Here is an 11,344-nt window from a genome sequence, read left to right as displayed (position 1 = left end):
CCATCACTACCGCTTTAAGAGTTCTTTACTAATGAATGAATCCTCCATCTGGAATGATAAAAATGGTTGAAATTTTAAGGAAGAAACTTAATACACCTTTCTTTTAGGATAATCATTTATACTTTATTTTCTTCATTAGTTTAATAAGCATTGTTAAAACTTTCCTTAAAATTAAGCTATATTTAAGTATTTTAAAAGTCAGAGTTGAATGCTATATCCAGTTTAACACATGTTTTAACTACTTTTTTCCCCCTCTAGGTTTTTGTAATTACAAAATAGTAACTTTGTAGGATGTCAGGGAAAGATTTGGGTGTGGATGTTTACAAGATGAACCGACGATATCATATAAAGAGCAAGGAAACCAAAGCCCCAAATGAATCCTTAAGAAGCCCTCGCACCTATCCCAACTTCTGGGTGAAAAGCCCTGATCTTGGAGGTAGAACTTCTGGATTAACCAACAAAAACTTCTTATTTTGTGAGCAAACTAAACAGTTCTTTAATAGTCGTGAGAATGGTTCAGGAGATGCTAGCTCTCATTGCAAGAGTGGAGTGGCGAATGACTTTAACAAGGAAGAGTTTGGATCAAAGATGAGCCAGGGAACACTAACAGGTGAGATAAAACACCTTTTAAATAGGGTAAGTTTCTGTAGCTATGTGAAGACTTACCTTTTGTAGCACTATACAACATGCCCAGACATGTAGTTTGCAGAAGGGAGGGAAAAGGCTAATTTAATAAACTTCCTCACTAATCTGAAATTCCAGTTTGATAAGGGTAATCAATCTGAATGCAGTTTGAGTACCTGGTAATGGGATAACATTCATTTGTCATATGCATGTGTATATGTAAAAATTATGCACAACAATTGTAAATGTATCTGACTAAGGAATAAAACTCATTAATGGGAGAGTATCAAATTGTAATCCAGTGATTTAAAAAAAGTTAATAATTTCAGGGGCTGCTTATGTCTTGATACCTGGAGTTTTCCCTTGCTTGTGTAAGTCTTCCACACAGCAACAAGGATACAATACCCCTGGGAGAATTCTGCACCACTGCGCAATTCAGAATTTGCACAGAATGTTCTGTGCAGAGTTTTATTTTTCCCCTGCAAAATTGGTGCTGCAGAGCTGCTGGGGGCTTCTGGACCTGGCAGAGCAGTGAGGATGCAGGCAGAATCATTTGGGTGCTGATAGTCTTCCAGTGCTCTTCCTTCAGCGCCTCTCTCTCCTCCCCGCTCTCCCCCCTCCCCCCAAGACAAACAGCTTCTCCCACAATTGAAAGTCCTAGGAAAGAATTCTTGAGTGTCTCAACACAAAGAATCATGGGCTATGCCCCTCCTAGGCACACAGGTGAGTGCAGAAATAGTGTGAAACACTAATCCAGGTATGGTTTTGCTGTGCGGACACTCACATCCAGGCTAGGTGCCAATCACCAGGTTAACTGTGCAGTAAAGACATACCCTTGAATTACAGAGCACTTTGTGCATTTGAGAAAATTAGAAACAATTATTTTAGCTAATATTTCTGTTCCTGTAATATTGGGTGGTCTAATGATAGGCAATTCAGAATGTTTAGTTGGTTTCAGGGTAGGAGCCGTGTTAGTCTGTATCCACAAAAAGAAAAGGAGTACTTGTGGCACCTTAGAGACTAACAGATTTATTTGAGCTTTCTTTAAATCTTGTGTTTGGGGTCATACTCGTTTAAAGTCATTTAAGTGGTGCAATTTGTGAGGGTGCATGATTTTAATTACTCATCCAATGTCTTGTATCAAGTGATAGACTGATCTACTTTTTATTATGTGAGGATACTTTAGTGTCAGTGATGTATTTGGTAAGAATGATTTGTGTCAAAAGTTAATGTTAGTCAGTTATAAAACAAAAAGCTGTGGCACTTGTGTTTTCGTATTCCTTGCTCTTAGTTAGTAGAAATGGAAGATCTTCAGTTTTCTTAGCTTCAGATAATATTTTGTCTGTCTTATGCTTTTTGTAAACAATCTGTTAATACTACTCCTGTCTTGGTTTTATGAAATCAGACCATTTTATGAACACTTCTTTGTTTTTAGGAAACTCAGTGGAAAGCATAAGTGGTAGAAGTAGTTTGCTGTTAACATCTTCAACTAAGGAGGAAAATGCTGTAAGTTGGGGTTTTGTGCCAAATTGTTAGCTTGTATAGTGCTAACAAATGATCAGCTATATTTCATGCCTTGCTAGAATATTTGCATTTGTGCTTATTTTTGCTCCATTTTTTCCTGTTGGCATCACATTTCAGTTTACAATTAACCATTTGTTTGTTGTTTGCAGATGCAGTATTCTTGCTTACAAGTGACCTTATCTGTGTACTTTTTAAAATATAAAGTTAGACTGCACATTTAACTTATTTTTAAACATAAATGCCCAGTAGCTAAGCAAAATTTCCATTGTTATTTACAGGTAGTCTATAAGCTGCCGAGTAAATATCAGAAAAAATATTAAGTGTTTTAATGAGAAGTTACCTATGGCTCAAATTTAGAAATGGCATTGGAACAGTGATTTGCTAACAGTATCAGAGATACAGTGCACTGGTCAAAATTAAAGACATAAGTTGAGAGATGCACTTAATCTCCCTCCCCATCCATATTTACCTTATAATGTAGCTTTTCCAATATTCCTCTGAAAATCACTCACGTGACAAAGATGAACATTTAAAAGATGCATATTTTGTCAGAGGCCATCTGTTCTCCACTAGGCCAATAAATTGACTTCTTCACTGGCTAGTGGTCCAGAAAGATCCTGGATCAAATACACTCTTGCAGACTCAAGGATTATAAGACTGATGTGAGTCCTAAAGTGATGTTCATACTCTCGAAGAGGTCACAAATGCTAATTTTTTGAGGTGCATGAAATGTAGGGAAACTGAATGACCCAGGTTCTCTATCCTGTTTTACCTATAGGTTGCTGTTCCAAACCTAATCCAGGTGAGCAAAAATTAACATTCGGCCTTTCAGACAGATGAATATATTGTATTCACATGAAATGAAATGTAGAAAGTTTGGGGGAAAAAAACCTGACAAATGTTAGAGAAGTTTGTGATTTACCTACTTTTAAATGTACATATCTGTTGTAAATTCTTTCTTTCTGGGCAGGTTATGTTATTTTTCTCGCTTCTGTTCAGCAATTTTTCAAAATCATGCTCTGTAGGTTTCATAATTCTTTTCTCTGGCTGTTGTCTTGCTCTGCTTTTTGTTGGTCTTTCTTCTTCTCCCGGTATATTTTTTTCTCTCTCCATAGTCACTGGCACAAACAGCATTCTCTAACTTATTGACAAATACCAGTTTGCTAATAGCATTTTCTCAATCAGATTTTTAAAATGTCTTTATTCGATTTAGCTTAATTTGATTCTTTACTGATTTGAGTGTTCACACTAGGGTTTGCACTGATTTAAATTAAACTGCCAAGAACCTGATTTAGTTACATTGGTGAAAAAACTGTATGTAGGCCAGCCTTCAAGCTACTGTGAGGTAAGGTCTTTAATTTTAAATGTCTAAAATTTGTTTGAGGCCCCCACATATGAGACCTGAAATTGACATTTTTTATAACTAATGCTATGTACCTTTTTACCAAAGAGATACTGAATAGCATATGAAGGCTGTGTATACAATAGCACTTATCTTGATAAAACTTTTGTTGGTGGGGGTGTGGAAGAAACACATTCCTGACTGACATAAGTTTCACCAACAGAAGTACCAGTGTGGACAGCTCTATGTTGGCAGGAGATGCTCTCCTGCCGGCATAGCTACCGCCGCTTGTTGGGGATGGTTTAATTATGCCGCTGGGAGAGAGCTCTCCCGTTGGCATAGAGCGGCTATACGGGAGAACTTACAGTGGCGCAGCTGCAGCTGTGCCGCTGTAAGGTCTGTAGTGTAGACATAGCCAAAATCGCCTACTCTTTACTCTGTTGCAATACTGATAGTAGCTGGCAAAGATGGAGTTTCAGAACTTCTTTGCTTTTGCATGACGCTTATTGTTACTTTACTTATATTTTGTTTTTATATTATATTTATTATATTATATATATTTATATTATTTTTTGTTATATTATCAGAGTGGTAACCACGTTAGTCTGTATCCACAAAAACAACAAGGAGTCCAGTGGCGCCTTAAAGACTAACAGATGTATTTGGGCATAAGTTTTCGTGGGTAAATACACACTTTTACCAATGAAAGCTTATGCCCAAATAAATTTGTTAGTCTTTAAGGTGCCACCGGACTCCTCGATGTTTTTGTTTGAATTGTTATCTAATTAGGTGTAAGAATCAAATGTAGGATAATTTGCTGATGCATTATTCATTAAATGGTCTAATTACAGAATCGTAAATAAAACTAGTAGCTGAAAGCCATGCTGTTGCATAGGCATAATTTTTGTTTTTAGGCAGGGGGGAGCCAAAAATGGTTGAGAACTTAAAAATTGGACAGTAACAGACTGTGAATCCCAGTGATATTCTAAATAGAGCTTTCAAACATACTTGCAGCTGTTTCTGTCACTGCAAACTGACTCAACAGGCATTCTTTGCTTCAGAGTGATGTTTGGAGTTGTTTTGTCTCTGGGGCGGGGTTGTGGTAGGAGTTTTGTGTCTTGTGTGCATGGAGAATGAAGAATGTTTGCTGCAGTTAGGGCCTGTGTGTATTTGGGATTATTGTGTACATTGTTTATGTAGACTTGTGCTGGGGATTGTTGATTTGTGCAAGTGGCAGTTAGGCCAAGTAATATACCATCTGTGTAGTCTCTCTCATACAACCAGTAGAATTGTTGCATGAAAATTAGCTGTAGAATAAGGGTGGTGATTAGTTATCTCTGATATCACAATAGTGTAGGACTCTTGGCATGGCATAGATACCCCCTTGTTGTAAGTGTATATCTCATAGGGTCAAAATAGCTGAATATATACCTTATTATATAGGTAATCCAAAATATTGCTGCAATTGGGTTACAGCATAACAGATGTGTTGGCATAATTATTTAAGTTTAAATAAACAGATAAATTATTTCACTGTAAGAATAAAACTGTTTACATTTTAAGGGTTGGGATTTCTTACTGGATTAAAGCATTTAGGAGCTACACAAATTTGTACTATGAAAAGAATTATTCGGTCTCTCTGTAGATCCTGGCATTCTTCTCTTGTTAATCAAAAGGTACCCCTAAATGACTGTGATCCACAGTTTGTTAGTTAAGTGAAACCTCTCTATATTAGTTTTTAAAAATTAAGAATATGCTTTAAATGTTTCAAGTTTCATTGCTATTTTAAAGTGTGATCAGAACCTTAATTGAATAAAACTTGCTCAATACTATAAACTTGATTTGGTAGCTTTAGCTGCAGTTATTTGTAAAGAAAATAGCATGTGCTTTGGGATTTTGAGAACTTGTAACTTTTCTATACTAGGGTAAGCAGTTCTAGAATTGTAGGTATTCTGTATTGGAATATTACTGCTTTAGAGCTTTGAGTTCCTGTTACAAAATATTATTTGAGATTTGTCTTCTCTTACAGAGCTCCAATTCTGACTTGCTTCACACAAAGCAGAAGAAGATACAGAATTCCCCTGAGAATATTTTATCTATAAGCTACAATTCAAAACTATTTAATTCGTTAATGCCGTCCCCTCGGATGACTACTTGCCATCATTGCGGTCTGTATGGTAAGCCTTAATTACTATCCCTTAGGCCTGCACACACAGTACTCAAGTTGGACGAGGCTTTCAAGTAAATATGTGCAAAAGGCTCTTATAAAAATGTAGATATTAAGCCCTCTCCCCCAGACTTTCACTTTGAAAGAAATTGATATTTTACATTGGCATAGTAATTCTGCGAAACATAAATAGCAAAGATTAAAAAGCATCAGACAAAACTATTAATCAGTCCAATCAATCAGTCAATCCATGCTTTGAGAAATCCATGGTGACACCACACCGATGAAAAAGCAAATACTTCAGTGAAAAATTAATGAAGTACAGACTTCAAAAACAAAAAGATAATGGTATCTTAAATTAATAATAAATATGTATTCTATACCTTGTCAGCTCTTTTTGAGAGAGATAAGATGGATGAGATATCTTTTGTTGGACCAACTTGCGTGGATGAAAGGGACATTCTTTTGAGCCTTGAAAGCTTGTCCCTTTCATCAACACAAGTTGGTCCAATAAAAGATATTACCTCACCTACCTTGTCCCTCTTGTATCCTGGGTCCAACACAGATATAGTAATGCAAACAACTTTTTTTGTTCAGCCATGATTGTGCCTATTCCCTTCTTTAGGTTAGGCACAGTACTGACTCTCTTTTTTTTTTTTAATTTTAGGAGATCTGAGATGTTCTCAGTGTAAACAGACATATTATTGTTCTACAGACTGCCAGAAGAAAGATTGGTCTGCACATGGTATTGTATGCAAGCCAATTAAACAAAAGTAAGTTTAGGATGTTAAAGCAAAATCTTGTAACTCAGAGAATCTTAAAAATAGGCAAATGACTATTACTTTTGATTTAATTCTAATTTTTTTACTACCTTTAAATACCTTTAAATGATCTATGTTGCTTGGTCTTATACTGAAAGATATTCCACTACATTGTAAATCTGACCATCATAAGAAAACGAGGCAGGACAGGGCTGGAAATTAATTAAAAAAAAAAAAAGGTTCAGAAAGGTGTCTGAAAATGACCACCTAGAGCTTTATACTGTGTCTGAATGGCTAAATATAAAATTTGCTGAGTTTACAAGTGAAAACGTCTCTTGTTAAGTTACAGCACTGCAAACGAATTTGGGGTGGGAAAAGTCAAGCTGAATTTTTTTTTCTGCCTCCTTACCTGACTAGTAATGTAGATTTTTTGCAGCCAGAGCCTAGATGTCACTGTGGTACTACCTCTGTTTGCAGCTGCTGCATAGTGGTAAAAGAAATTCAAATCTATTACATGCTTATGTTATGCTACTCTTCCATGTGTACAATAACTGTGCTTATATGGAATGAAATCCTGCCCTATTGAAGTCAATAGGCGTTTTGCCATTTGACTTCAGTAGGGACAGAATTTCATCCAAGAATGATGTTTGCTCTCTGGTGAGAAAGGAGGTGGTCCATGGATATGAACATTTGCCTTTTACCTTGGGATTCAGTCAAGGTAAAGAACAAACATTTGTACCCTGGAACAGACCTTTGGGGAGCACCCACACAAACCTTTACAAACATGTTAATTGCCAATTAACTTGAGGTCAAGTCTAAACTCTCATTTAGTGTTTGAGTTTTTTGTCACAACCATAACTAAAGACTTAAAGAAGAAAGAGAGCTGAGATTCTGGGGAAGAAAAGTTTCATAGAGGAGTTGGTACACCATACTGCTGTTTTTCAGCGTAGTCTGAGAACTTGTTGGCCCAGACTGTTTGTTTTAAGTTTATATCCTTTCTGTAATAATTAGCCGTGAAGTTGCATTAATTTTCATGTCAAGGAAGTAAAATTAAAATAAAATCTTCATGATCAGAATTTTCTAAAAAATGTATCACTACAAAAAGTGAGACACACTTCAGCATGCATATATATTAAATGTACAATTAATAACCTCCCACATCTGACTTCAGATGCAAGAACTGTTCTTGCTAGTTACCAGCTGTGAAGTATGGTTTAAAAAAAATAAAATAAGCTGGCCTTTACCTTACTTTATTATGCAGTCTTCATTGTGGATCTAGGATGCAGGTTGACACTCATGCGTTTACAACACTTTAGTCATTTTGCTTTGGGTCTATAAGTACCTGTTACTAAAATGGCTTGATTCTTTATTTGCTGGTTCTTGAATACTGTTGTGACTTTCTTTAATAGTTTAATCAACTGCTTTATTTCAGTTTAAAGAAAAGTGAAGATAATGCCAAGTTGCCTGGTGAAATTAAGAATAAAATTGATTTTAAGGTACAGAATGTTAACTTTTATTTTAATTGGCTCTGGTTTTTGGAGAAGCTCACTGCAGGTTGGATGAATTTAAGTTTAATGTGTTATGGTGAACATCGTAATGCTCAACTCACTATAGTGAAGAGAATAGGAAGTTAAGAAATTTTGATCGCTTCAAAATACACTGTTGCTTCAAATCAAACAAGCTAGTCTAAGCAACTTTCCAAAATGCTTGTTTAAAACTGAAGTTTTTGAGAAAAGTAGAGTTCAGTTATTGCTGGATCTTTCTTACCTGTGTCAGGAGAGAGTATGGTAGATGGCATCGGTAGTGGAGGTTCTGATTTGAAGGGGAGACAGAAATATAAAATGTCTAAATCAGAAACATTACTTACATGCTTACATTTCCTAACACATTGTATATTGTTACCTTTTTCAGCCCATGCGGTTAGCAGTTATTCGGGAACGTGTGGGTTGTTTCTGCTAGGAAGAGAAATTGATGAGCTGGGTATTTCTTTGATGCAATACTGTTGATTTAGAATGTGCACATCGTCATGTTTCTCAGAATAAAAACATAGGAGGCAATTTTCTTTGCTTGTAGTTTCAGGATTCTTTCCAGCTAGCAGACTCGTCAAAAAGCCCTCTCTTAGCGTTCTCTTCTGCTGCTTCTGCCCACAGACCTATGTTATTCCAGCAGACAATACCCAGGCCTTTCTGTTCGTATTCCATCTCCACTGAAACCTTTCCACCACATATTTCAGATTTCAACTGGCCTTACATATTGTCTGTGTTTTGGGCAGTTGCTCCTATTATTTCAGCTATCTTACTCCAAAAAAGTAGCTTAACTGCTTCTTACATTTATCCTTAATGAAGGGCACTATCATGGCCATCAGCTTCAAAAAGGTTTCACCCAACTTCCATCATAACTTTTTCCTTTTTGGAAGGTAAATGGAGGGAAACTTGTTTGTACAAACTATTGGGTATAAATATATCTGAGCTTCCCGGTAAGATTAGCTTTCCGTTAATTTTTCTACTTTAAATCCTTATTCAAGGTTATAGGTCTGATTTCTTTCTTTGCCTTGATGGTAGTTTATATATAGCCATATAAAATAGTCCAGACCTCCAGTGCTTATATTGCAGTATAACTCTGATTCGAAACAGCAAATGCTAATTGACAATAAAGGTCAATTAAATAAAGGTGCCTTGCAAAAGAGGATATATTGATAATGAATTAAATACATCCTTATTTCGTGGTTTTTAATAAATGTTTAAAGAACAGAGTTCCATTTGTGTTTAGCTTCAGCTCAGTTTTAAATCTCAGGTTGTGCAAGACGACATGCACTACCAACTAATACAGTGAAGGAAATTTAATACATTTTATTCTTGCATTGAAAAATGCATCTTACAATATAGGATGTCACAGAAAAGCTTTAGTAGATGTGGATCCCAGTATAGAGGTAGGCTGATAAGCCATTATTGGGATCCCTTTGTTCGTGTACAGAAGAGAGAGTATTTTATGATATAATAGTAAGGTACAAATTTAAATATGGTGCCATTTTGTTATGGTCTGAGCAAATTAGATATATATTGAAATCAGTGGGAGTTAAGTGCGTTTAATTTAATTTAGATTTAGTGTGTTTAATTTCATTTAGATTTGCAGGTCATGTTAAACTCTTTAGCAGAGAAGTCCTACATTTTTTTTTTAAATTGGTAAGTTATCCAATACCAAAGGCAACTGCTGCTCTTTTAGACTTCAAAACTGTATGCTTGTACCTTGTGCTTTCAAACACCTCTGTATAGAACAGTGCTCACTTTTGTCAGAAGAGTTGCTATTCTGAGCAAATGGTGAGGAGTTGAAGGAAGGTAGTGTCTTTGTGCTCCATTTCGGGTTTAGGCATAAAATTTTCAAAAGCACCTAAGTTGACTTTCTCTGAGACTTAAATTCTTCAGTACCTAAGTCACTTTTGGTTACTTTTGAAAATTTAATTAAGCATAAATGCTTTAAAGGGCTACCCTGAAGCAGATAATATTCAATTCCAATTTAGAAATCACCTATATTTGTTTCTAAATAGGGCAGTTTATCTCCTGTTGATGCACACAAGATAGAAGATGACATCAAGAAAATAATGCTTTCTGATCTGCAAAACCTAGGGCTCAAAAAAGCTATGGAAATACAGGTACTTTCTCCTTGCCACCCACTGCATGATTAAATTTATTTTTGGAAAATATTGATACATTTCACTGTCAGAATCTTCTGTGTTCATATCTATTTTTTGGACAGGTCACTTCACCTCTGTGTGTCTGTTTCCTCACATGTAAAATGTGGATAGCAATCCTGGCCCATCCTTTTAAGAGTTGTTCCATCTACAGATGGAAGTGCTATAAAAGGGATGGGGGTGGTAGTACAGAATTGGACATTCCTAGCATCAGTAGTGTACATCTACCAGTTCTAACTGATACAGAATATTTATAGTATATAGACACTCTTCATGTTTCCATTAAATAGTAAACATGGTAAGATATTGATGACAAGTATTAAAGTTAGATACTTCAGTAGTATGGCTTTTCTTTTTAGGGTACAGTCACAGACTTCAGGAACCCAAGTGAATTTTATATACAGGTCTATTCTCCAGAAGTTTTAGAACATATCAGCAAACTTACTGTGAAACTAAAAGATTGTTACGCAAATATTGTTAACCAAGAGGAATATATTCCTATCAAAGGGGAAGTTTGTGTTGCAAAATATTCTCTGGATCAGGTAACTTTTTTTTTTTATTTGAGGCCTGATAAACATTTTTAAAAGAATGTGAGACTGTAAATATCTAAACGTCCTAAATACCTTTTAAATTGTGTGTGTTTACTTAGTTTTATATATTCTGTTTTGTGTTGCATGTAACTCCCATTGTTATCAGCATTTGCATTGAGTGATGAATCTGTAGCATTTGGAAACCAGGTGTAGTTTATACTCTTGCACATTCTGAAATCCAACTTTGTAGAAATTCTTGTCTTTTGAGATAGTTTACGTTGTCCTAGAGCAGCTCATTTTCATGTAATATTTTCTTTAAGTTCTTTATTAAGTTAATTTTCTTTTTAAACAGACCCTAAGCAAGTCAAAATACTTACCATGATGGGCTATCTTACTATTGGTACAACGGGACAACCTGCAAATAAAAGTTATACCTCAATTTTTTTTAACCTTAGTGCAGGTCATTTGACCCTCCCCATTTACTTCTGATTCTTACCTGGTGTGTGGCCTGACTTTCCTGACAGCAGTTTTGTTGTTAGCCCTGGTCTACGCTTGTGGGGGGTTGACCTAAGATATGCAACTTCAGCTACGCAAATAGCGTAGCTGAAGTGGGCGTATCTTAGGTCGACTTATCTGGCCGTGAGGATGGTGGCGAGTCGAGCGCTGCCACTCCCCCGTCGACTCCTCTTCAGACTCTCGCAAGCTGGA

At 36.0% G+C, this 11,344-nt stretch overlaps 1 protein-coding gene across 1 annotated transcript in view; it reads left to right on the top strand.

Annotated features, from left to right (window-relative positions):
- The first annotated feature begins 291 nt into the window (after nucleotides 1-291).
- The window catches only part of TDRD1 (tudor domain containing 1), a 52,678-nt gene continuing 41,625 nt past the window's right edge, over nucleotides 292-11,344 (top strand). The window contains exons 1-8 of the mRNA XM_073354970.1: nucleotides 292-610; nucleotides 2,060-2,130; nucleotides 2,927-2,950; nucleotides 5,520-5,667; nucleotides 6,325-6,430; nucleotides 7,851-7,914; nucleotides 9,963-10,067; nucleotides 10,466-10,648. Of these exons, the coding sequence (XP_073211071.1) occupies nucleotides 292-610; nucleotides 2,060-2,130; nucleotides 2,927-2,950; nucleotides 5,520-5,667; nucleotides 6,325-6,430; nucleotides 7,851-7,914; nucleotides 9,963-10,067; nucleotides 10,466-10,648 (1,020 nt within the window). The remainder of the gene's footprint in view (nucleotides 611-2,059; nucleotides 2,131-2,926; nucleotides 2,951-5,519; nucleotides 5,668-6,324; nucleotides 6,431-7,850; nucleotides 7,915-9,962; nucleotides 10,068-10,465; nucleotides 10,649-11,344) is intronic.

Source organism: Lepidochelys kempii, chromosome 7, assembly GCF_965140265.1.
Source record: "Lepidochelys kempii isolate rLepKem1 chromosome 7, rLepKem1.hap2, whole genome shotgun sequence".
Taxonomy (NCBI): Eukaryota; Metazoa; Chordata; order Testudines; family Cheloniidae; genus Lepidochelys; species Lepidochelys kempii.
Note: the sequence above shows the minus strand (reverse complement) of the source record. Positions and strands in the feature narration are given on the sequence as shown.